At 44.2% G+C, this 27,983-nt stretch overlaps 1 protein-coding gene across 1 annotated transcript in view; it reads left to right on the forward strand.

Annotated features, from left to right (window-relative positions):
* The window catches only part of LOC146789978 (tektin-5-like), an 881,871-nt gene that overhangs the window by 813,406 nt on the left and 40,482 nt on the right, over nucleotides 1–27,983 (forward strand). The window contains exon 6 of the mRNA XM_085631236.1: nucleotides 5,653–5,807. Within this exon, the coding sequence (XP_085487362.1) occupies nucleotides 5,653–5,807 (155 nt within the window). The remainder of the gene's footprint in view (nucleotides 1–5,652; nucleotides 5,808–27,983) is intronic.

Here is a 27,983-nt window from a genome sequence, read left to right on the forward strand (position 1 = left end):
CTAAGTTCATGTTTTAAAACCGTCTTAAAACAAATACTTCTCAATCTACTGATACGTTCTGATGTACTAAGGTGAAAAGGTTCGGGTGAAAAGATTCTGCTTGTTAATGAAACACACTTTTTGAATTTTGAAGAGACTTTATCATATTTTTACCCTTTACCTGCAAGATGCCTTCAAAAAATTAGTGTTCTCAGGTTAAGCGGTGATGGACACCCTCGTTACTTCCTTTCTTTAACTTCAATTACCCTTTGTTAGTGCTGTCAAGTAAACAGCAGCCCAGTGTTGCTGTTGAAGAGGAGGCTGCATGTAAAGGTCAGGAGGGCCGCATGCGGCCCGGGGTCGTACTTTGAGTATCACCACTCTACGGCAACCCAATCCCACACCGCTCTAAGGCAACCCAATCCCTCATCAGCTTCTATAGGTCACTATGGTGGTCTTCACGAATTGGCACTTGGCCCTGCGCTTTCTTGGTTTGGACAGCAAATTAACACAAGTCACTCTATCACGGAAGTGGAAGTGCATACAAAACACTGCTCAACTAGAGGGTTTGCCTGAAATGGGACAGAATGTACAACACAAGCCCGGGAGATGTATGGCAGGGAGGACAAGTGCTCGTTTCAAGACCTTCAAAATCTCTTCTCTCTGTCCTAAACACAATTCCAAAAATACCTTCAACTTTGCCATGCCCTTGCTAGCCACCTGACTGGAATAACAGAACCGCCTGATTATAACCTACTTTATGCCAAACTCTAGGTGAGTCAGTTGGGTAGGGGAGCAATATCCCAAATATACCATGCGCTTGTTATTAACCCCCCAACGCATTTATGTTCCTGAAGCAGAAGCGAGTGGAAGGGGTTGGCCCCCTTGATGATGCTGATTGGTGAGATACCTGTATAGCCCCCAGGGAAATTGCCGTCTCCTCTCGGTTTCGATTGATCCAGCTGAATTATCTACACACCACATACTCGCTGGCATGCTTTTAAGATTCTCCACCCCACCTACTTTCGAGCCTGCCCCTGAATAGCCCAGTTCTGGTGAGGAATCAAGAGGACACTGACCCAGGTCCTTGAATGGCAGGTAGACTTATCACATGAAGTGGCCCTTTTGGGCATATTTGAGGACATCAGTGGTCCTCGATGTGACTAACCATGGTAGGTGTGGCAACAGTGGTTGCCAAATGAGATGTTGCATGCAAATGAAGGTTCTCACATCTCCCTACCCCGGAAGAGTGGCAGGCGAGGTTGACTAGTGTGCGGAGCAGGAGCAACCAATTTATCAATTTAGGGTTTGTCCCCGGAAACAGGATTTGGGGTAAATGGCGGACATGCAATGGGCTGAGTGGGGAATGAAAGCTTATTTGAGGTATTAGGTGCAGATTCATGATGTCTTGATTCAAGTTGTAAACTGATGTCGTAATTACAGAAGTAACTGTTTGTTTATTTGTATACAAAAATCAATAAAGTTTATTTATCACAAAAAAAATAGCAAGCAGTTGTGGCCGTACTGAAATAAACTAACCAGGAATTCTGACCAATTGCCTCTCACCAAAAGGCTTTTTGGCCCAACAACTATGTGTACACCACCATCAGCTACAATTTAGCGGATCACTGACATAATATCGACTACAAAAATATAGACTTACAAAAATATCGATGCCAAAATATAGAATACCAAAATATCGAAGTCCTATCTCCAAACAGGAAATTACAAAAATATCGAATCCAAAATATCGTTGTAAATAATATAGTTAGTCAAAATATCGAATTTTTTAAATGTTTTAAAAGTAATGTTAAATTAATGAAATAATACATATAATTAACTGACACATACTTAAAAATACTGAAATAACAGTAAACTTAATGAATAATTAAAGTAAGTAAAAAAAAAAATCAATACATATATCTTAACGTGATATTAATTAAAAATAGTCAATATTTTCTGTGTAGGATAGCGGGCGCGTAAAATTTACTATTACCACTCCAGTAAGTGCAATAGTAGGGAAAGCGTTGGATAGCGGGAGGGTAAAAATTACTATTCCCACTCCAGAGAATGCAACAGTAGGGAAAGCGTTGGATAGCGGGAGGGTAAAAATTACTATTCCCACTCCAGAGAGTGCAATAATAGGGAAAACATTGGATAGCGTACGGGTAAAAATTACTATTCCCACTCCAGAGAGTGCAACAGTAGGGAAAGCGTTGGATAGCGGGAGGGTAACATTTACTATTCCCACTCCAGTGAGTGCATTAGTAGGGAAAGCATTGGATAGCGTAGGGGTAAAAATTACTATTCCCACTCCAGAGAGTGCAACAGTAGGGAAAGCGTTGGATAGCGTGAGGGTAACATTTACTATTCCCACTCCAGTGAGTGCAACAGTAGGGAAAGCGTTGGATAGCGTAGGGGTAAAAATTACTATTCCCACTCCAGAGAGTGCAACAGTAGGGAAAGCGTTGGATAGCGGGAGGGTAAAAATTACTATTCCCACTCCAGAGAGTGCAATAATAGGGAAAACATTGGATAGCGTAGGGGTAAAAATTACTATTCCCACTCCAGAGAGTGCAACAGTAGGGAAAGCGTTGGATAGCGGGAGGGTAACATTTACTATTCCCACTCCAGTGAGTGCAACAGTAGGGAAAGCGTTGGATAGCGTAGGGGTAAAAATTACTATTCCCACTCCAGAGAGTGCAACAGTAGGGAAAGCGTTGGATAGCGGGAGGGTAACATTTACTATTCCCACTCCAGTGAGTGCAACAGTAGGGAAAGCGTTGGATAGCGTAGGGGTAAAAATTACTATTCCCACTCCAGAGAGTGCAACAGTAGGGAAAGCGTTGGATAGCGGGAGGGTAAAAATTACTATTCCCACTCCAGAGAGTGCAACAGTAGGGAAAGCGTTGGATAGCGGGAGGGTAACATTTACTATTCCCACTCCAGTGAGTGCAACAGTAGGGAAAGGGTTGGATAGCGTAGGGGTAAAAATTACTATTCCCACTCAAGTAAGTGCAATAGTAGAGAAAATAATAAATGTATTTTTTTTTTAAGTTAATTAATTATTAATACAAAAACAAGTATTACAATTAATTACCAATCACACAAGAATTGATTATTTATAAATACCAATACATTTTTGTTTAATTAATTAACTATTAATAATTAATTAACAAACAATTGTTTTTCAATAACAAACATTAATAAATGCAAATAATACCAATTAATAATTAATTTATAATATATTAATTAAGGATATACACAAATTATTTAAATAATTATTTTTTTCCAATTATATTACTTCACACCATATTCCCCTATAAACACAATACCCGATACAAATATTAATTGAATACAATTAACATAATTATCAATTAAACTATTAATACTAATTAATTACCAATTAATACTAATTATTTACCAATTAATAATTAATCAACAACCAATTAATTTGCAATACCAATTAATAATTAACTAGTAACAATTAAATTACTTCCCACACTATTCCCCTATAAACCCACAACCCGCTACAGAAGTAAAACGCAAAATTAAATTAAAGATATATTAATTAACAATATACACAAATAAATTAAATAATTATTTATTTACAATTATATTACTTGCCACCATATTCCCCTATAAACACACTGGCCGCTACAAATATTAAATGAATACAATTAACATAATTATCAATTAAACAATTAATACAAATTAATTACCAATTAATACTAATTATTTACCAATTAATAATTCATCAACAACCAATTAATTTTCAATACCAATTAATAATTAACTAATAACAATTAAATTACTTCCCACCCTATTCCCCTATAAACCCACAACCCGCTACAGAAGTAAAACGCTAATTTAAATTAAAGATAATTAAGAATTCCTATAAATTATTATTTAATAATCTATAATTAAATTACTTCCCACCCTATTCCCCTATAAACCCACAACCCGCTACAGAAGTAAAACGCAAAATTAAATTAAAAATAATTAATAATTCCTATAAATTATTTAATGTACTATAATTAAATTACTTCCCACCCTACTCCCCTATAAACCCACAACCCGCTACGGAATTAAATTACAAAAAAATAAAAAAACATAAAATTCATTAATTTAAAAATATTCTAACATACATTCCAATATTAATACATACTTTTAACACATATACTAACACTTAAAACACTATAAAAAATTCGATATTTTTAACAACTATATTATGACTGTCGATATTACTTACTTCTATATTATTGCAATCGATATTTCTTACCTGTTTTTCGATATTCTTCACCACTATATTTTTGCAAGTCGATATTCTGTCCATTCGATATTAAAAACTCGATATTTTGGCTACTCGATATTTTTTTTTCGATATTTTGTCTAGTTACCAATTTAGCATCCGACCAATCACAACACAGATGGTCAATTAGTCACACCTCTTTCCCTGATCGTCAATTCCTTGTGCTTCTAGTACCAGGTGGATTGGAATTGTTAGCAGGGGTAGACAGTGATAGCTGCTTCTGTAACATCGTTTTTTTTAACTAAAAGAGCACCATGCTCGGAGTATTTATCTGTGGAAAGTAATTTCTGCCGGTAATAGTTAATTCCATAGTGATGCATGCTTTGAATCTGATGTCACTTAAGGTGAAACTTAGAAACCAGATAAATGACAGACTTTAACGTCATCAGCATGAGAATTTCATTGAGTGCAAGGTATACGTATTTGTCACATGTTTTTCGTATCTGTGTATTTCACCTCAGTAAAGCTGTACAGATGTATCTTTAAAATATTGTTAATATATGCAATACGTGTCCTTGAATGACAGTCTATTGCATGTGTAAAACCGAATTGATTTCAAATGTTTTTCCTACAGTACACAATGAAGATCCAAAAAACAGAACAATCCCTCATGTTTTGCCCACCATTTTAAAACTACACAGGTAAAGCTACAGGATAACTCACTGTACACCTTTGTGTAAATAATATGTGGAGTAATGCGTGCAAAAAATGTTGGCACTCATTTTCTGCAAGTTAATAACCCACATTTTTTTTTACTTTTTGAATATGCTGTTTTCATTAATGAAAAAAATGGGCGGTGATTGCATAGAAAAGTGATGGGCAAGAACAGAAACTGGCACAAAAAACGTTTTTGCATTCAAAGTGTCCCTGAAAAAGACTCTTTAAGAAAGGCCCACAGAACAGGAGTTATGTCAACAAAGTTATGTATCATAAAAATATGAAGTGTGTGTAGTGTGTGAAAAAATGTAGATTAAGATCAAGTAGTTACAAATGATTTTCTTTCTTAATCTCACGTTTTTTTACTTTTATTTGTACCCATAACCGCAAAGCTTTCGGATCGGGCAACCTGCTTCTGTCGAATGCAAGGATAATTGTATGAAATGCTTCTAGTAAGACAGAGGCACCGGAAGGCAGGGGGAATGGCTGACTTCCGGTGTGCTTTCCTTTGTATCTAATATTTCTTTTAGGATTTTAAATAAAAAATGCAGTTGCGGAATTTTTATGTTAATGTTTGAACAAATATAATATTTCGACTAAATGTTTCAAACTCATGTAAAATGTTGCAAAACATTGCATAGGCACTGCTTGGAATTGTAGATTCAGATACAGAGGTATTACAATCACCGATGCTGTCCTTTCAGACACTACAGGAGACCTGCGAGACCGAAAATGCAGTGATGATGTTGCAACAAGCAATAAGGGAGAAAGAACTTCCAAAAAAAGTTGCTCAGACCTGCCTTGAAGAAAGAACAAAGCGTCCAAATGTAGAGCTGTGTCGGGATGTTCCCCAGCTTAAGTAAGTGCATGCCAAGCTTACTATGCGTTCCTTAGGCAGTATGTGACTGACGGCGTCCAGATTGAGAAACCGTTCCCATGCAGATTCACTTTAGGGAGGCGTCTAACTCGTGAGTAAACTTATTAACAAGTATATTTTCAGGCAAGTGGTGGTTCTCTCATAATGGGCGTTTGGATTGTGCCATCCCAGTTATGAACGTACCAGCCTTCTATTTTTAGATCTTTTTTCCACAAATCTTTTTATTTTGTAGATGACGAGTACATACAGATATCAAAACTGTAACTTCAGTCGCATAAAACAAAGTCACCAATGACAGAATCCAAACATCCCCAGTGTACCATGTTGGAGTTAATAAATAATGTTGATGTTCTGTGAAACCTATCTTCACCTCAGAGCCCAGAAACAAGGACAATGTAGTGATGACACCAGGCACTGTACCTTAGACAGGAACAGATGTTTATTACAAGATAAATAAAATCGATAGAGCAACGAGCGAGCGTCTTGTATTAGCGCCAGCCAGGCACCAACTGACGCTCGCAGAACACTCAGGCCTGAACATTCCAAGCGGAGGCAAGGACTGGACGCAGCCAAGTCCAAACAGGTAAATGTACATCACAACACACCTCCCTCCCTTCATCCTAGAAGAGAAATAAAGATAGAAACAAAGTGAAAGAGAGGGCGGCAGAGGAAAGGGAGAAACAAGGTAATCAAGTGAGTACATAGTCAGACAAATAGCTAGGAGCTCTGCGCTCACGGCAAGGGCGAGAAGGCTCCACCCTAAAAAATGATGTTGTGGAAGGTGCAGAGGTCCCTTGCAAATTGTTAGGTACAGTACTTATGCTGGGCCGCAAAACACAGTCACTCGGTCCGCTCCCACCGTTAGTGTCAAATCCCACATCACTCAAAAGCCAAAACTCATTAGATTGTGAGTCAGATTTTTTTTTTGTTGGCCCATCAGCTTTAAGAGTAGACTCCCCACCCTTACTGTACAAAGCGACCTTACGCTTGTTCCATTTGTTGCCATTCTCCACAACAACATAGTTCTGAAAAACTTGCTTTAAGGGCCCCAAAATTTTGACAGTCCACGTACGGTCCTGCCATGTCTGATTTTAACTAAATCACCAACACAGATACCTGAAGTGTGATCGTTGAGGTCTTTTTCTCGGTCCACATGAGAAATGGGCGACATAAGCCAAGCAGGTACAAGCTTAGTTCCTGGTTTCTATCCCCTCATTTTCTCGATAGGTGAGAACCCAGTTACACTGTGTACTGTCGTCCTGTGCACCCAAACCATTTCATTCACCAAACCACACACATCCTTAAGATTCTTTACTGCCATGGAGATTGTACCCTTGACCACGCGATTGGCCCGCTCAACCATACCGTTAGCCTGTGGGTTATAGAGACTAGTGCGGTGGTGTGTGATACCGCACATGTCCAGGAAATTTCTCATCACTTTTGAAACCAGTTGAGTCCCATTATCCGTAACAAGGACACAAGGAAGTCCTTCCTCCTGAAAGATAGTCTTAAGTTTCTCTATTGTGCTCTGTGTAGTAATCACAGACATAAACTTCACTATGAGCCATTTAGAGTGTACGTCCACCATAGCTAAAGCATTTTTCATGTGCTCCTCTACACCCTGCATAGGACCAATAAAGTCCAGACAAACAGTATCCCAAGGAGAACCAGGATCTTCAATATGGCCAACATTGCTTTTGGGACCAGTTTTAAGCCTTTTCTCGCCCTGCACACATACCTTGCATTTAACAACCTATTCATTGATCGCTTCATCCATCCCAGGCCACCAGAAGTTTTCTCTGACCATTTTTTTTGTTAAAGTTTGTCCAAGATGACCTTCATGACCCAAAGCTATGATTTTCCTCCTGATGTCACAGGGAGGGATAAACCTATCACCTCTCATAAGTACCTTGGACTCATTCATACTGAGTTCATCGATAATTTTGATATAAGGTCTTACACTGGGTGCAACAACGCTTTCACGTCTTGACCCCAAGACCAACATGCGCTCCACCTCCTTAAGTACGTTGTCTTACTCCATTCCTACTTTCCATTCCTCTTCAGTCACTGCGCCGCCCAAGCAACACGCCACATCACATAAGGGCGCTACAGCCCCCTCTAGCTCCCAATCTTTCTTCTCACTCTCACATTTATTTTTGTTCAGGGACAATCTTGACAAGCAGTCCGCTTGTGCATTTCACCAACCTGGTATGTGTGTCACCTTGTACTTGTATTCCTGCAATCTGGATGCCAATCTCGCTAATCTTGCGGAACCTTTTCCAGCACCCCCGGGGCTCAGGACCTTGACTAAAGGCTTATGGTCAGTCCTGATGCAAAATTCAATGCCCCACAAGAAGGTTCTAAAGTGTTCAACTGCCCAAGCTGCAGCGAGCGCTTCTCGCTCTATGACCGAATAGTTGCATTCACTCTCTGTTAATGTCCGTGAAGCAAATGCAACTGTTCTCTCCCGCCCCTCGGAGTTTTGAGAAAGAACTGCACCCAACCCGCACGCGCTTGCGTCAACAGTAAGAAAAGTGGTGAGTTTGGTATCAAAGGGAGACAAAACCCCAGCTCCACAAACCTCTTTCTTTATCAGTTCAAATGCAGCCTGCTGTTCGTTTCCCCGTGTAAAAGAACACCCTTTCCTCAACAAGGTTCTTAGTGCCTCAGTTTTGTTTGCAAAAGAATGTACAAATTTTGCATAATATTCAATTAGGCCCATGAACGACCTTATTTTGTCCTTATCGCTGGGCACAGGAGCATCTCTTATGGCCTCAATAAGGTCAATTTTCGGTCTTATACCGTTACCAGAGATGGTATGACCCAAGTACTCTAACTCCTCCACAAGAAATTTACATTTCTCTTTCCTTAGAGTTAGACCAGCATCCCTCAACCGACCTAGTACCTCTCTAAGACATTTGTTGTGTTCATCTATGGTCTCTCCAAACACAAGGATGTCACCCTGAAAAAATGTGACTTTTGGAACACCTTTCAACACTGCAGTCATTATACGTTGAAAGACGCTGGCTGCAGAAGACAACCCGAAAGGTAGTCTCCTGAACCTAAAAGTGCCCTCCATAGTGATGAATGAAGTGAGGTTTTTGCTATCTTCATCCAGTTTGATCTGGTGGTAAGCACTCTTCAAATCTAGTTTTGAAAAGTACTTACCGCCACCCAGCAACAACAACAATTCATTAATATTGGTGAGAGGAAAGGTGTCGGTTACAATATGTTGGTTTAGACTGCGCAAGTCCACACAAAGTCTTAACTTGCCATCACTCTTCTTACTGATCACCACTGGAGAAACCCACTCGGTGGCCTCCGCAGGTTCAATTACACCGTCATGCTGCATTTGGATTAACATTTATTTCACTTTATCCCGCACCACCACTGGCACTCTTCTGAGTTTGTGCTTGACAGGGATATTGCCTTTCTTCAAAACAATCTTGTGGGTATAACCTTTTAGTTCGCCAAGTCCCTCAGTAAAAACCGCATCCATTTCTCTCAAAATCTCGTCTGTAGACAGGTCATTCAAACAGAGAACCTGCCCTTCAGAGTGCGGGTCTATGATTATGTGCAAGTCAAATTGGTGTCCCCACCCAAGTATGGGCGGTCCATCTTCTGCCACATAAACTTTGCCAACGGTACATCGTGATTTAAACACAATGGGTGCTTCGAAGAAACCAAGTACGTCAATCCTCTCTCCCTGGTATCCTCTTGGATCAATGTCCTTCTGTGCCAGATCAACTTCAGGCCACTCTTTCTTCCACATCCACTTTGGCACGATGGTGCATAGTGATCCACAGTCCACCATCAGTTCCACCGGTTTGCTCTTAATGATAAAGTCAGCTTTAGGGCGCTTTCTTTTCCCATCAAGTGTGTTACCAGGTAGAACCATCAAAACACGCTCTTCTTCGTCCCCATCTGAACTTGATCCTTCGGCAACCGCCACTCTTGAACGGTCAGTGGTCTTACATATCCTGGCATAGTGTCCCCTACGTCCGCACTTCCTACATTCTTGTTTGCTAGCAAAACACCACTTAGAGTCGCTTGTGTGTGCCCAACTTCTGCATCTGGTACAACTCTTCTGTTTCTTGTTTTTGTTCATTTTCTCATTCACTTTATTTGTTGGAGTAGGCTTCGATGGTTGAACCTTCCGACTTATAGCTGCAACCTCTTCAGTAGTGGTTAATTTCCTACTCATCACCATCATACATTTCTCTGATTCCTCTACAACACAGCTTTCCAAACTTTTCATGTTGGTGACACACTTTTTGGAGATGCATCATTTTGGGACACAGTAAGGCAGTCTAGCGAGCGGGGAAATGGTGCATTTTTAAGCAAATTTGAGACCATGAGGTTGAACACAGGCCCCTGCAGCGATTGCCTTCGTCCACTGAGCCACCAGACCTGGCATACACACCTCTCTCTCTCTCTATATATATATATATATATATATATATATATATATATATATATATATATATATATATATATCTATCTCCCTCTCCCTCTCCCCCTCTCTCTCTCCCCCTCTCTCTCTCCCCCTCTCTGTGTCTCTCTCTCTCTCCCCCTCTCTGTGTCTCCAACTGTCTCCCTCTCTCCAACTGTCTCCCTCTCTCCAACTGTCTCCCTCTCTCCAACTGTCTCCCTCTCTCCAACTGTCTCCCTCTCTCCAACTGTCTCCTTCTTTCTCTCCCTCCCTCCCTCTCCCTCTCCCTTTCCCTCCCTCCCTCTCCCTCTCCCTCCCTCTCCCTCTCTCTCCGTCTCCCTCTCTCCCCTCCGTCTCCCTCCCTCCCCTCCGTCTCCCTCCCTCCCCTCCGTCTCCCTCCCCTCCGTCACCCTTCCCTCCGTCACCCTCCGCCTGTCACCCTCCGCCTGTCACCCTCCGCCTGTCACCCTCCGCCTGTCACCCTCCGCCTGTCACCCTCTGTCTGTCACCCTCTGTCACCTTACCCCAGCTTCCCGGGCACAGACACAGCCGCACCCGAGCACTTCGCAGGTCTTTAAAAGACCATTTACTGGGAGATATTATGCAATAGATGAGGCATAGTGAGAACAAAGCTTTCAAAGGAATGCCTCTAAATTAGCAGCAGTTATGTGCTAAGTGCCCGGTAATACCAGTGTCATCCCGCGACACACCCACCATTTTCAGGTGACACAGTACTGTGTCGGGACACACAGTTTGGAAAGCTCTGCTCTACAACTTTGGCTATTGACACTGCATCTTTTAGTGTAGGATTCTTTGCTGCCCACAATCTCTCCTGGGCCTTCTTGCTATTGCATTGGACAATGAATTGATCACAAATCAACTCATCTGTCATCTGCCCAAAGTTGCATTTGATGGATAACTCTCTCAATACAGACACAAACTCTTCCACAGTTTCCTCTTGCTTCTGTGGCCTTGTATAGAATTTATATCTTGATAGAACAACGTTCTCCTCCTTAGCAAATCGCTTCTCTAGACGTTGTTTAGCTTCCAAGAATACATCCTCCACTGGTTGATTATTACTCCCTAACATTTGTGGCAAGTATTTAAAAATCCTGTGTGCTTCTTTCCCTATGGTTCCCAAAAGAAGTGCTTTTTTCCTTTCTGGTGAGAACTCTGCACCATCCAGAGCTATGATGTAATTTTCGAAAAGGTCAATCCATTCCTCCCACGGCATCGTAGGCGGACCTGGTTGTGCCATGAAGCACGGTGGGATTACTATCGCTGTAACTGCCATGACCTGTCTTATTCACTATGTCGGTCGTTGAATATATTTTCTCACTTGAGATGTCTCTGAAAAAGATTTTAAGCTTTCACCTAAAAATGTCTTTGAATGTTATCCTTAACTAAAACACACAGCATACCATAAGTGCTTGTAATTTGCAGAGTTGTGTAAATACTTTCACCACATTTATATTCAAATATAGCTGCGAAGAAAACGTGAAGTGCAATGTCCATTTCCCTTCACAACTAAAAGCAACCACCAGAGGGCGTCTTCCCTTAATAATTTTCCACCTTGTCAAACTCCATGTTAGTAATCCTTTACTGTAAAAATCGTCCACTAACTTCACTTCCCATGTACAATACTTTTCCTAAATGGAGTGCTTGGTGAAAACAGGCAGACTGATAATCAGCTCTTCAAAGCTGTCACCTCACACGCGCTAAAAGTCGACGCGCGTTTTCTTTTTAGAATTCTCCTCACGCCGTTCTTAATGCGTCATCAATCGCCAGGCAGGCGGTATAACTCGACTACATGTAAGCTGTCATACTCGACCTCGCTCTGCTCTGGCAGTACCTCCACGTGAATTACACTTCTACTTTTGAAGTACTGTCGGTTTATATAACGCTTCTTTTACTTCCTTAATCACGTTATTTTCCTTTTAACCAGGCTGTCAAACTTATTGTTCATTCGCAGCTTACTTGTAATGAAGCAGTTAACACTCTCCCCATCCGGATTGCCAACTCCTCACCAGCTGAAATTCCTTTCCTCTGTTCACCTCAATCGCTCCGTCCTTGCGCCGAGTTGTCAGCTGACAGTTCTCCGTCACTCAACACCTTCTTTCAGAGGATTCCTTCCAGCATGCTCCCGTTGCTCCCGTGTCACTACAGCTGGCTGGCGCTCGTCGCCAGAAATTGTAGTGATGACACCAGACACTGTACCTTAGACAGGAACAGATGTTTATTACAAGATAAAGAAAATCGATGCGTCGTGTATTAGCGCCAGCCAGGCACCAACTGACGCTCGCAGAACACTTCGGCCTGAACATTCCAAGCGGAGGCAAGGACTGGACGCAGCCAAGTCCAAACAGGTAAATGTACATCACAACAGACAACATATTATATTTCCATCTAGGGAAGACCCCTGTTCGCAACAGTGTCAACATCACCGACGGGACATTGGTGTGGAGTTGTGCAGTGCCCTAGAGATCTAACCCATAGTATCGTCTTCATGGACCCCAGACTTTATCCCTCTTGACCATTCCTTTCTCGTGGGATTCTCTCCACCCCTCCCCCCCCCGTTCGTCTGGCCACATCTCGCTGGGCCACAGCCATACCCAGAAAGGCAAAGAGTAATTGGGCCCTATTAATGTCAACCACACTCAAGATCCCCTCAAGATCCCCAGGAGGACAAAGCCAGGATCGACTGGCAGCGACACCCACAGTATTGTCCCCAACACTACTTATAGCCTCCCAGTAGGCTTGTATAGTGGGGCAAGCCCATATCTTGTAATAGAAGTTACCCTTAATATCTCTACAGTTAAGACAGTATGGGGTCTCCGACCTGCCCATCTTATGTAGTTTCTCCCTGTCATAGTATAGTCTTGTGCAGCATTTTATATTAGACAAGGCGCATCCTGCTTTGATGGCTATCTCTCTGGGATGCATTAGAGCTGCTTCCCAATCTACATCCTCTAAAGGACACATGCCATACACCCATTTCTCCCGTAACCTACTCAGTTTGTCTGGCATGTTGTTGTTAATGGTTTTGTATGTGAAAGAGACTGCCTTCTCTACGAGCTCCTCCTGAAGTAGTCTCCCCTCTAGTGGAGCGTTTTTAGGTAAGTCCATGCACGGTATGTCCTCTGCCTGACATGCGTGACGCAACTGTGCATACTTAATAAATTGGGATCAGTGTAGCATATATTCCTGACTAATTGTGGACCAAGGTTTAAATGCACTCCTTTCCAGGATAGCACCTATCATAGAGATGCCCAAGAGATCCCAGGCTTCAAATCCCTTTAATTTGTGCAGTTCCTTAAACCACCCACCTCCCCAAAGCGGCGTAGCCTTTCTAACCCGGTTTGTCGACCCTAGTGCTTTCATTGCTCTATCCCATGCCTCCAGGGTAACGTTTGTTAAGGGCAATAATTGGGAAGTTCCCATTACACCATAGAGGTAGTGTAGATGCGTATGGGGCACCATCAATTCACTTTCCAGTCGATATGTAGGGTGATCCCTTTCCGGTGCAACCATTCATTTATGGGAATGAGATGAGCGGCCCAGTAGTAGGCCTCTATATCCAGTAACGCAATCCTGCAATTGTAGGGGTTTCGCTGTAGCGTTTTTAGCACTATTCTGCGATGACCTCCCTGCCACAATAGGGATCGGAGGTCGCTCTTGAGACTGGTGAACACCGTCCGAGGGAATGGGTGGTACGTGTTTTGGAGAGCATATAGCAGTTGGGGCACGGTAATCATTTTAAAAATGCCCACTCTCCCAAGCAAAGAGAGGGAGAGATCTCACCATCTCTCCGTGTCTTGTTTGAAATTCTGTAGGACCTTACCAAGATTATGGAACCTGCACCTCTTCCTGTGTGGGGCGATAAAAATTCCCAGGTATTGAAAGCCTTCAGGAACAACCCTTATGTCTCCAGGTAGTGGCAACCGTGTTGGGGTTCCCCTGGGGCAGTAGAGTGAGGACTTATTCCAGTGTGTACTGTACCCGTAGTGACTTCCATACTCCTCTATAGTATTGACTAGGGCAGCGATAGTGGTACCGTGGTTGGTGACGTAGAGCAGGATGTCATCGACGTAAAGGGAAATCTTTTCTTCCTCCTCGCTGGTGGGAGCTATCCTGAAACCTCGCATTTCTGGATAATACTGGACACCGTAGGCAAGTGACTCTAGAGTGAGCGCCAAGAGAAGCGGCAAAAGGGGGAATCCCTGTCTCTTCCCCCGTCCAATGAGGAAGGCTGCCAACACCGCCCTATTTATTCTAACCTTTGCAGTGGGCATATTATATAGTAGAGCTACCCAACTGCGGAATTTGGGGCCTATACCAAATTTGGCCAGTGTACACTCTAAAAATGGCCAGTGTACAGCATCAAATGCTTTTTCCGGATCCAGAAAAATGTGTGGTGTGTCCTGGTCCTTCACCTTCATCAACCAGTTATGAGTCCTACGAAGGTTTATTCTGGTGGTGCGTACTGGCATAAAGAACGACTGGTCTTCATGAACAAGAGATGTGATATGTTTAAGGTGGTGGGCCGCTAAAATCAGTAGGGAGTCGGGATGGTACGAGTCGCATGTATTGTGTGGTTTACAGTCTTTATTGCTACTATTGTTGCTGACCTTAAGTCGGGGGGTAAGATGCCTTCTTTATGTGCTTCTTTGAAGAGACGCATCAGGTAGGAGCCAGAAGGTCTATACAACGTTTATACAATTCAGTCGGTAGCCCATTGGGGGCCGGGGTGTTCCTCCACCTCCTAGACTCGAGTCTCTGCCTCTGTCAAATATTCTGACACCTTGCACAGGTCTTGACGTAGGAGTGCAACCTCGGAGCAGACTTCCCTTATCTTACCTTCAAGCGCCTCTGTGGAGCTTTGTACTGCTTGGAGTAACAGGGCCATGCCTGAGGGAAGGCTGAGCGGCCTCCATGGCCTCCATCTGGGGGGCCAGCACTTTCATGAACGTGTCCATCTTTCCCTGTCTAGGGTGACTGGGGTCCTTGTCTTTAGCCATCGTCGTGGGCGGATATCGTTTTTAGACCTCTCCAGGCACGACCACTTGCAAGGCTATTTCGTCTGACCGCCAAGAACAAGTTGTGGGGTGAGGTAACCCAACAGTTTGGGGGGCCAAACAACAAAGAGTCAAGGGATCAGGCCCTTCTGTTTCGGGCTCCCGGCGTCGATCTCTGAGGAGTGGCGCTTGGGTATTGCATATAGTACCCTGACGGTTCCCTGCTGTTCTCCTGGTTCCCCCCGCTTCCACTGGCCGCTCCATTCAAGCTGACTGCACAGGGGAAATGCATGAGCAAGTGTTCGAAAGGCTCTCTACACAATCAGTCTATTCTCCACACCAGGGCCTGGTCCAAAGTCCTTCTCTGCTTTCAGACGTCCCGCCTCTGCCACCATAGTGGGGATCAGTCACTTGGATCTGCAATACTGTGGGCTCGGGCCAATAGCCAGTACGCCTCCTCCCTCCCTTTGTACCGAGGGTCAGGGCCGCCCTCTTCTCCAGGCCCCAACAGCAACAGTGGGGTTCAGCTCTGCGACCAGATGTTGCCCTCTCTTCTGGCACTATTCTGGGAGCTGCCCTCGACTCCCCCCGCTCAATCCCCCTCTCCACTCCACCGTACCTGGACCTCTGCCCCAGGCCGTCGAGTAGAGCAAAAGGAATAATGTGGGGGGGGCTCTAGCAGTCTCTCTTTTTGGCCACAGGGTCACTCCCCTTGCTTAGCACGAGGCACGGTGGGTCGTCTCCTTACCGGTCCCGGAGTCACAATCTCTGCCCTTTACCGCAGCCACCACCTAAGGCCACCGGACCCACCTCAGATGGGTATCACGCTTCCTCCATGCCGATTGTCAATACTGGAGCAGCAGAGTCGGGGCTCGCCACCTCTTTCGTCGCTCTTCTAGTTGGGCCATTACCGGCTGGCGCCGGTCTCACGCAGCACTTGGCAGCTGCTCTGACCACTTTCAGTTACCGCCTCATGGCCCCTTTCTTCCCCTCAGCCTCCTCAGCTCTCCATATCGGTGGGGGAGGGAAAGGCGAGAGAGACACCGCACCGCTTCTTTCACCGGGACACATAGTATGTAGTTCCAACCCCGGCCAGACCACTCTCCCCGGTGTGGCAGCTGACCGCGGAGCTCCAGTGAAGGTCAGGCCAGATGGGACGCAATCCTAGAGAGCGCCGGCAGTGCTTCTCCGTGGCAGTGTTTCGTGCCTCTGCAGGTTTGGCAGCTCCGGGGCACTTGGTTTTAATCAGCGCCACATCACCGGCCAGAGGGGCCCTCCGGGCAGCATCAGCTCCCTTTCAGGATGGGAGTCACCCGGCCGGGCTCTCTACCACCTGGGAACAGCCGCTCTACCAGTATCCCCCAGAGTACTGCCACAACACAAAGACGCTGGGAACACCTCCTAGTGTGCGTCTCTTGTATCCGGGTTTAAGTGATGATACCCAAGGTGGCGCAGAGAATGGATGGGAGCAGCCGCTCTACCTATCCCAGTTCTCCTACGAGTGTCGATGGCTAAGACGCGGAAACACCTCCTGGATAGCGTCTTAGCTCTAAGCGTGTGTTTACCCAAGGAACGAGGGTTAGGAGCTTCGGCTCGCACCAACCTCGTTTTCTCCAAATTGTCAGGCCGTTGGGAGCTTCGGCTCTACCAACGGGACTTGTGCCCAATGACGTTGAATACGGCTCTCAGAACGGGACAGGACACGGCAGGAAGCACACGCCAGCACCTCTCCTCCGCTCCTTAGAATGTTCCTTCCGCCGCTCAACTCACCAACGGGTCCGTGTACCTCAACCAGGTACTCCGGCAAAGATCAGAATATCCGACGCCAAGTCCCAGTGATCTTCTCCTTAAGTAGTACTCCCGGCGTTGTATAACCATGACTCTTGAGTTGTATAACATGAAAACTAGGCGTTACCCTTGGTGTTATGCAACCAGAACTCTTGAGTTGCATAACATGAAAACTAGGCGTTCCCCTTGGTGTTATGCAACCAGAACTCTTGAGTTGCATAACATGAAAACTAGGCGTTTCCCTTGGTGTTATGTAACCAGAACTCTTGAGTTGCATAAGGCAATTGTTGCCGGAGGGCATTCTGGGAGTTGTAGTCCGCTCTCCTCCAAGCGCACCAGGTTCACGGGAGTGGCATCGTGGGAGGGAATCCGTGTGCGGGAGGGGATTCCTGACAAAAACTTACTCTCTCAACAGAATGTCATGAGCTTTCCCGAGTGGTAGTAAGAATACCATGGACCCTAGCGCAAGAAAGGGAAATCCCTCATGTCCTAGCTGGATAGTTAAAAATCCCCCCTGCCCTAGCTGGATAGTTAAAAATGCCCATTATTAGGATAGAGTGCACCAGACACCTCCGGGCCTTGGTGCACTACTGATAGCTGTAGCCCTTCATTCGTGGCATATTTGAGACTGCATCTGGCATAAAAGTGTCAATGCTTGAAATTGTGGCCATTTGTGGCGCAATGGAACCCATAGCAATGATAATCGTTCTCACCATTGACGAATCAGAGTCATTTTCACGATAATTCTGGCGATTCCTGACATAGTGATGGTCTTTTGATACAGATGCATATCCATTTTGAGGCCAACATTGATATAATTGTTCCAAGCCCTGGTATACTAGTTTCTCATCCATAACAAATTGTGAGCGATCTTGCCATAACTCACACAAAACCGTCATACTGGTGGCTACACGATCTTGGGCATTCGTGACAAAATTCGAACTACTCCAGCATAAAGGAGGTGGACATCCCTGACATATGTGATTTAAAATGAGCAAGAGAGATAGAACATGCCCTTGTGTGACAGCAGGACACACAAGTTTAAAAAGAAACATTTTTTTTATTGAAATCCATAAAGAAAGTTTTATAAATACATTTATACAATTCATGTCAGGTAATAAAAAAACATTAAGCACCACAAACAAGTCTAAAAACAATACTCCAAAAAGACAGAGAAAATATCACATCGGAGTTAAGAAAATTAAGCAAACGTTCTGATAATACATTAGAATGTACATGCAGATGAATCTTATAAATCTTATAAATGTAACTTTGACTATTACAGCGGATAGTATTGCAAAGTCCAATACAACGTCAACTGTCTGTTTTAAAACAAGCTAAGAAATTGATTATGCCTTAGGTACATTAAAATATGCAGAAAAATCAACATGTGTACCATGAATAATATTTCATCCTATGACAGCCAATTCAAATGCTTAGCAATAAAAACTAAAGTGTCTATAGTGAAATATGCTAAGAAATAGGTGTCTATAGTGCAATCAAATCCAAGAAGATGTGCAATTATATCAAAGATCTGGCCATAAATAGGATAGGGGCATAATAAGAGTACCTCCTGAAATATAGGCTCACTTTGAGGCTTTAATCAAAATAGGCTGCCCAGACATTCTCAAACTTCTTAAGCTCCCTAATTCGTAGTGCATAGATTTGTTCACTTTTTTAAAGCTGCTTCATTTTCTGAACCCACTCGCCTTTTGTTGGTATAAGATCTGATCGCCATCTCTGAAGCAGGAGTGACCTGGCTACTGCCATTGCAATATATAAGAGTTTGACCACCTTGTCAGGAAAATGTAGAGTAGGGTCGAAACCAAAAACTTTCAGCCGAATATTTGCATCTGTTGTTATTAAACATTCAGCTTCCAAATGGTCAAAAATATCATTCCAGAACCCCTGGATCGAGGGGCACTGTGATATGATGCGTGTCCAATTGGCTGAAGGATGGTTTAGACAGCGAAAACACTGCCCTGATTGGTTGGGGTAGACCTTAGATAGAAAATGTGAAGTTCTATAGAGCAGTCATTTGCTAAAAAATAATATCCAGCGCCAGTTGGCCCCCCTCAATGTGCTGAAATTAAGTTTGTTTAATACAGACCACATACTCGCTATGATTTCAAACTCCTCATGTTTTTCCCATTTAGTTATTGCTTTCTACGCAAGATCTATACCCTTGATAGAAGCTAAACACTGTTTCCACTCCCCAGGTTTCTTAACTATGATTTCATCAAGTAATTCATATACCAAATTTTACGTTTGATAATGTGTACCAGATCGAGGTTACTCAGGAATTTAATAAGAATGTTATATGACCCAAGGAGAAGGAAATCATTCAGGATTAAATCATACATTTCGCAGTATTCACCTATCAGACTAGCTCCTGAGGCGGAAGCCGGGAGAAGGATACTGTTAGCGTGTGGTAATCGCTTATGTTTTAACTTTGTTCGTGTTTTTAAAATCACTTTGCCTTTCTGGTGTCAATATGCCTTTGTATCTGTGATGCTCTCGCATTTGTCACTTTAATTAAATTGCTGCATATGTAAGGTGCCGGTCCATTTGCACCCTCTCCCCCATTAGGAACGGCAGACATTTTGGGTAGGGATCACGCTCAGCACGATAATCATCGGTCTTCCCTGCTATATAAGGCGATGACAGCGCGTGCGCGCAGCGGACGAGCGCAGCGGGCGCGCCGACAGCGCGCCAAAGGCACGCTAAAGGCAAGCCCGTCTGCGCCCGTCCGCGCCCTGACGCGACTGGTGGCTGGAGATGCTGCTTCCCCCCAGGCAAGTGATTGCACAAGCCGTATCACCTATTCCGCTGAATCCTTGTGGGCTATAAGGCAGACAGGGGTCGATATGAGGCATAAGTTCATCATGTGTACTCAGACCTTTCCCATGGCTTTGGATGGTCCGGCAGCCTGTCAGCATTGCCTATTCTCCATGGGATCTCAGATAGGGGATTTACCTCCAGGGCTTTCGACCCCCTCCACCGTGGTTTCAAAAAGCATTCTTTGCAATGTCAGGTCCATGGCTAAACACCCATTTGAAATCTGGGATCTTATTACCTCAAATACCCCTGACCTATGCTTTTTTACTGAAACCTGGCTAAATTCTACAAACCTTCCCCAGATTCATCTGGCAATCCCAGATGATTACCAATTCATACATTTAAATAGGGAAGGGAAAGTAGGTGGCGGCATCGCTATTGCTTTTTTGAAGCACTTGCGAGTTAATTGGATTTTCTCAGTACAAAATGACTGGCTGGAGTTAGGCATTTTTAAGGTTGTTGTGTCTCCTACGAATTCCTGGTATGGTGCACTACTGTATAGACCCCCCGGTTTCAAAGCTAATTTCTCAAACCTTTTGGTCGAACTCATTGCACTGACTGTGCTTGCAGCTAATTTTTTTCTCCTTCTTGGGGATTTTAATTATCATGCTGAAGATATCACGAACCCAGAGGTAGACAAACTGTTTGCCGCTCTGAACTCAATAGGTCTTACACAACGGGTGACCGGCCCAACACATTAGACCTAGTTTTCGCTAATGATGACCAACTGATCTGCGACCCTCCCTACCCTTTAATTTGGTCGGATCACTCGATGATTTCCTTTACATTTAACAAAGTGCGGGAGAAAAAAGATGATCCACAGAAGAGAATAACTTTGGGTCATCATGGAGTGTGGCGAAATCTATCTCCAGAAGCTTTCAATAACATCTTTCTTCCTTCTGGGGAAAGCGATCTAAATAAGCCTGCCGAAAAATTAGAAGCCTTCAATTTGGCCCTTCTTACTGCGTTCGATGCTATTATACCAATCAAACAGAATGCAGTGAGAAGACGTAATCCTAGCCCTTGGTATACTGAGGATCTTAAGAGGGAAAAGGCGAACTGCAGGCGTCTTGAGAGAAATTGGAGAGGGAATAAGGAACACGAATCTAAACTTTTGTTTAGACAAGCTTTGGCTACTTATCACATAAATCTGAAAATAGCTAGACGCACCTTCACTATCAATCAGATAGAACAAGCCAGCAATTCTTCTAAAGTCTTATTCGCCATAGTTAAAGATTTCTCTTCTCCCAGAGCCTGTGCCCAACCACTCATTGAATCTCAGGACCTATGTAACTCTCTGGCATTGTTTTTTAAGGATAAGATCTCGACAATTTACAATAACTTTCCTCCAGAAAATGTATTGGTTTCAGATTTGTTGTCTGAATTGAATGTTGAAGCTCCAAGGGGCAAGGAATCTCTGGAGCACTTTGAATTAATTACCACTGAGGAGATTATAAAGGGCCTGTCCAAGGCAAAATCAGGCTCGCCCAATGATATATGTCCTCTGAAAATTATGGCCCTTTTAGCCAGTAGCTGTGCCCCGGCCATTAGAGACATCTTCAACTCCTCCTTAATCACAGGCATTATTCCAACAGCCTGGAAAGAGGCCTCCGTCCGTCCCATTTTGAAAAAACCCTCAGCGGACCCGGCTGTCCTCTCGAACTATCGGCCTATTTCCCTTTTGCCTCTGTTGGGCAAACTGTTGGAAGGTTCTGTAAATAAACAACTCTGCTCCTACCTTGAACAAAATGGAATCCTTGACCCCTCTCAATCGGGTTTTCGGAAAGGATTCAGTACAGAAACAGCTGTGCTGGCAGTAACTGACTCGCTAAGACGAACAGTTGATGCAGGGGGTGCAGTTATACTGATCCTTCTAGATCTCTCCGCAGCTTTTGATACCATCTCACATACTAAGCTTGCGGAGAGACTAGTCTCGGGGGGTATAAAGGGAACGGCTTTGAAATGGCTTAAACACTTCCTGGTGGACAGATCCCAAACAGTCATCTTGGGCCCCTACGCCTCGCCAAAGATGCCTTTGAAGAGAGGTGTTCCGCAGGGTTCTTGTTTGAGCCCAACCCTCTTCAACATGTACATGTCTCCTTTGGCAAGGATAGTCGAACAATTGGGTTTCGAGGTCATCTCCTACGCGGATGACACGCAGCTCGTGTTCACTATTAGGGGTAACGTAGAGGAGGAGAAAATCCGTTTTGCAAATGGTTTGATGACAATCTACGACTGGATGACGGCAAATTTTCTACAACTTAATCCAGATAAATCAGAAATCATGCTTCTGGGAAAAGCAACTAATGTTTGGTCAAGTGATTGGTGGCCAACTACATTGGGCATGGCCCCTACCCCTAAGGTTTCAGTTAATAACCTGGGTATAAAAATAGACAAGGCTCTGTCCATGAAAGAACATATTATGGCTACCTCCGCTTCCTGCTACTACAACCTTCGGCTCTTGAGAAAAATTCTGCCCTATATGCCTACCCACCATCGCAGGACTCTGGTACAAGCCCTAGTCACCAGTCGGTTGGATTATGGCAACGCACTAATGGCAGAGGTAGGTGAAACCTACCTAGCTAAGCTGCAGGTAGTTCAGAATACGGCTGCAAGGATGATCTTAAATCAACCTTCAGGTACCCCCTCTCGACCGTTACTTAAAGAACTTCACTGGCTAACGGTGAAAAAGAGAGCTTTTTTCAAGATTTGCTGTCTGACCTATTCGGCTCTGAACAAAGGTGGCCCTGTCTACCTACAACAAAAACTCTTTAAATATTGCCCTGTAAGACATCTTAGATCTAGCTCTCAGGGCTTACTACAGGTTCCTCGTTTCCGATTACCTCGGACAGGAGGCAGATCTTTTTCTTACCTAGGCCCAAAATATTGGAACCAACTTCCGTTTGCATTGAGAGCAACGCCTAGATTTGAACTTTTTAAAAAAAAGTTAAAAGCATTTTTGTTCTGAACCCTCGCTTGTCCCTCTGCTGGTTTGTTTTTCTGTGTTAAAGTTGTTAGTCCACTAGGCAGCGCCGAGATGCCCCCGGGTGATTTGAGCGCTTTATAAACATAATAACATAACACATAACATCATTCTTTAAGAAATCAGAGATTTTCCCAAAGCCAGCCGTGGCCCATTTCTGTATGATTGCAGTTGAATCTATAATCCCAGATACTGAAGTGAGTTCGGATAGCGGAGTTGAGGAATTCATTACGGGGATTGAATATCTTCTATAGAAAGCCTGACGTTTATCGAGAAACCACTGCATAGACTTATAACGTATTAGTTTGGGGACTTTTGCGATTTTTAGAGGGCAGCGTTTCTGGTTCTCTTTACAAATTAACTTCATGAAATAGTTTACAAATAGACCTGTTTGTGGTTCCATCTTAAACCTTGACATATATTGTGCAAAATATGCAAAATAATAATCCCTGAGGTTGAGGAGAGCTAATCCGCCATTTTCCAGTTCCTCATATAAAGTGTTGAGTGTAATTTGGGGGACTTTCTTACCCCAGAGAAAGGATGTAAACATAGACTCTAATTTAGCAAAGAAAGAAGCCGTTAAGACACAGGGGATCGCAGAAAATAGGAAATTAAATAACGGGAGAACAGGCATCTTAATCAGAGCGACTCTTCCCATGATGGTTAGTGGAAGCTAATTCCATCGAAGGAATAAGTCTTGTACTTTTCGTATAAGCGGGGCAAAGAGAAATTTGTGACGAGAAATAAACCTCCAGATATCTTTTCGGTTTAGTATTTAGACAAGGAAGAATATCATCATGTAAATCCGCAGATTTACAGCCACACTGGATTATTTCCGGGTTTTTTTTCAATTGATTTTATGTCCACCAAGCAATTCAAACTGCTCAAAGATCTCAAAAGCTTTTGCCTGGACCTCCTTATCTCCCTTTATTATTAGCATGATATCGTTGGCATATAATTTAAGTTTTCCCATAGTTGGTAGAGGGGGACAGATATCTGCATTATACCGGATGGCTATCGCCAAGGGCTCAATAAAAAAGGCGAATAGCACCCGGGACAGTGGACAGCCTTGTCTAGTCCCCCGTTTAACACTAGCTTTGCCTACCACAGAGGCATTGATAATAATGTTGGCTTCTGCATTTAGGTACAATTTCTGAATTAGACCAGTAATTTTGGGAGGTATACCGCAGTTTAAGAGAGTAAAAAATAAAGTCTCCCAGACCACTAGGTCAAATGCTTTCTTGGCGTCTAATAAAAGGACCAAAGCTGATATGTACTGGGTCTCAAAATAATTAAGTGCTTCAACCAAATAATGCGTATTGGTCCCAAGCTGCCTCCCTGCGATAAAACCATTTTGATCGGGATGGATCAAATGCGTAGCTATTACATTAAATCGGGTGGCTAAAAGTTTAGTAATGTTTTTGTAATCAGAATTTAAGAGCGTGAAAGGGCGATAAGAGTTAGGGTCTTCACAATCTTTTCCCTTTTTCAAGAAACTGCCTTTATTCCATTTTCTGACTGAGGAGGGTATTGAAACGCCCTCTAAAATTCAATTTGCGATCAGCAAAAGATATTCAAGAATGGCACCCAAAAAGGTTGTAAAAAATTCAGCCGTAAGACCATCCGGGCCACAAGCTTTGCCATTGGGGAGATTTTTGATAACATCCCCCAGTTCTTCTTTAGAGAAAGGACGCGTCATTCTCATTTTATCATCCTCAGAGAGTACCGGCATTTCATATCTCTGGAGAAATTTTTCCAAAGATGCCCTGCCAATAGACTGTTGTTGGCCATAGATATTCCTGTAATGTTGTGACAATATATCCCCTATGGCCACTGGATAATCAGAACAAAGACCAGTTATCGGGCATCTCAGTGTGCTAATCTGATTGCTTGCTGCCTGCTCCCTGGCCTGCCATGCAAGAAACCTCCCTGGTGTAGTTTCTCTCTTCATATTCCTTTTGCCTATGGTTCTGATAAGAGGATTCACATTTAATATAATACTTTTTGCAAAGATCCCGTTTAGCCTATTCAAATTTCCGTTGGTTAAGGATTGAGGGGCTACTGAGAAAGGTATCATAGCTCCTTTGCACCGTCTGCTCTAGATTTTGCTTTTCATCCTTCACTTTTCTTGAGTTATCGGCATCTTTTCCAATGGCTAGTCCCTGTATATATGCCTTAAGCAAGTCCCAGACTATGTGAGGAGGTGCCGAACCGTGATTTTGCGCAAGAAACTAATTTATCTCTGTTTTGACGTGAAGCACCCAACTTCTGATAGATATCGCCTATTTAAAGTCCATCTTTTGGGATTCATATCGTATTTACCTGACTCTAACTCTGGAACGATCATTTTATTTTTTTGAATTTTTTTTTATTAGGGTTTTGCGTTACAATATTCCATGAGAGACATCAGATATTTCGCAGTTTAACAATCTTTTGGGCCACTTTTAAGTATCAGCACTGTTTATAAAGGGCAATTTCATTTATTGTCTAGTCCTCAAAATACATTAACATATCATAGTCCATAGATCTACTACTGTTTTGCCCCACTGGATGGTAATGTATCCTGCTGTGTCTGAACCGTTGTGTCACATGGTAGCGAGGCTTGGTATATCATCCCTTCCTCTATCTGTGTATGCCTTCCCCTGTAATGTGTCTGATCATCTATTCCGTATGATGATTAAGTCGGCGTCAGAACTGCCGATGGGGATTTAACTGTGAACCGTGGGAAGAAAAACCTGGGGAGGGGGGGAACACACAAGGTGGGCAAGGATGATCGGTTGTGACGAGTGATGAGATGACTGACTATAGGTCCGACGGGTACGTCATGGGGTCATCGTGGGGGAAATGAGCGGTCGTAGGGGTGGGCGATTGTCCCGGGGGCATTGTCCATCCCATTTAATCGACCCTCTTACCTGTCTATTATTCCGCTATTGTTGGGATCTGCGTAGCGGGAGATAGAGAGGGAGTGTGGGGCGGGGGCTGTGTTGCTTCAGGTGTTTCCCCTGCTGTCATCTCCTGTTTGAAGTGAATTAATAACTGCGCCCATTCCATAGATACTGGATGTTTACGCGTACCCTTTACTTCTTCCTCTCTCAGGGTCTCTTCCTCCGCTGACCCTTATTTGTTCATTGCCCCCACGGAAGCTGCCTCCGGAGGCCCGGTAGGGGCTCTCCAATGCATGGCTATATTCCTCTTTGCCAAGAGGATGGCTAAGGATGCAAATTGCCATTGTAATTTTGCAGACTTCTTTTTCCGGAAGACCCCCAGAGCACTTGCTTCCCATGTGGAGATGTTCGGGAGATTGACCGTTGTTCGAAGTGCATGATGTACCTTGTCCCAATATGGTTGTATGGAGGAGCAATCCCAGAACATGTGCTTAAAGTTTGCTTCTAGCGTTTGGCAATGGGGCCATGTGAATTGTGTATCGGGGTAGAATCGGTGTAGTTTATCCGGCGTGAGATACGCGCGGTGTAGAATATTAAACTGTATGATTTTGAATCGCGCATTTCTGGAAACCTTTTTGGGATATTCCAAAGCTTGGCTCCACTCTTTATCGTGGAATGCCCGACCCACGTCGTCCTCCCACGTCTGTCGCAGTCTGTCAAGGGAGATATCAGTCAATTCCCGGATCGCTTTGTAATGCCAAGTGATTAAGTGCCTACCCGCTCCCATTCGCAGTATCGTGTGTAGCACTGGATGTGTCGGGGGCTCCCCATCCCGAAGGTCCCAGTATTGGCGACCACTGTGTAAGAGTTGTCTGTGCCTTAGAAACTGTCCTTGTGGGAGGTTATACCACTTGACCATATGGGCATAGGTCTTCAGTTGCCCCTCATGAAACAGCGCCTCCACCTCTGTTACGTCGTGATCGGTCCATACTCGAAGGGCTCCCGCGGTGTAGTATTCACTCCTCTAGGGGAATCCCACCAGGGGAAGTAATGGAGAGTACAATGGTCATCCCTTCGACATACGGTGCACTCGCATCATACACTTGCGGGCTATAGAAACCTGTAGCGGGTGTGTGCGCGCCGGTTTGGTGCCCGGCATTAACATTCTTCTGATAGCGGGGAGGGGTAGTCTGCCATCCTCGGTTATTGTTTCTCCCACATGCCTTTCAACTGTCCAGTGAGAGAGCCATTGGAGTTGCGCCGCGAGGAAATATGATTCGAAGGATGGAGCTCCCAGGCCTCTGCAAGTTGTGGGCAGGTACAACGTGCGCAGTTCTATTCTATGACGACTGTCTCCCCAAATCAAAGCTGCCAGTAGCGCGTCTAGTTCCCGAAAGAAGGATCGCGGTGGGACTACCGGGAGATTCGTGAAGTAATAGAGCATTCTAGGAACCATAATAATTTTTGCTATGGCTACACGCCTGATGGGTGCCAGAGGTAATGTCTTCCAGAAACCCACCGCCGTTCGTAAGCCCGCCAGTGCTTTGCAATGGTTGCCCTCATAGAGATCCCCGGGGGAATGGTACAGCTGCACTCCCAGATATCTGGGGGCCGTAGCGTTCCACACCAGTGTCTGGGTGCCCACTGTCATCTCCAGAGGCGCCAGATAGTTGCTGAGTGGAAAAATCGTCGATTTGCCCCAATTTACTCTAAGTTCCGAGGTCTCTTCGAACTCCTGTAACGCTGTCCATATTGGGGTGAGATCGTCCGTAACGTCCCGAACATAAATCAGAAGATCATCTGCGTATAGTGACACGCAATGTGTTGTACCTGCTATTGGGATCCCCCACGTCTCCCCCTCCCGTCGCAATCTTATGGCCAAAGGTTCCACGGCCAGAGCGAAGAGGAGAGGGGAAAGGGGGCACCCCTGCCTGGTCCCTCGTGCTACCGGGAATGGGGCTGATATAAGTTTGCCGATTTGTACCCTAGAAGTGAGGTCTCTATAGAGGAGCTGAGTATATGCCATAAGTGTGGGGCCGACATTTATTCTCCGGAGGACTGCGAACAGATAGGGCCACATTAAGGTATCGAACGCTTTCTCTAGATCCAAGATCAGGCATGCTGCTCGTGGCAATGGGTCTCTTGCTCTGTCTTGAATATGAAATAGTCTACGTAAGTTATGTGAGGTATTGCGTCGTGGAACAAAGCCACATTGGT

Source organism: Triturus cristatus, chromosome 10 (assembly GCF_964204655.1).
Source record: "Triturus cristatus chromosome 10, aTriCri1.1, whole genome shotgun sequence".
NCBI lineage: Eukaryota > Metazoa > Chordata > Amphibia > Caudata > Salamandridae > Triturus > Triturus cristatus.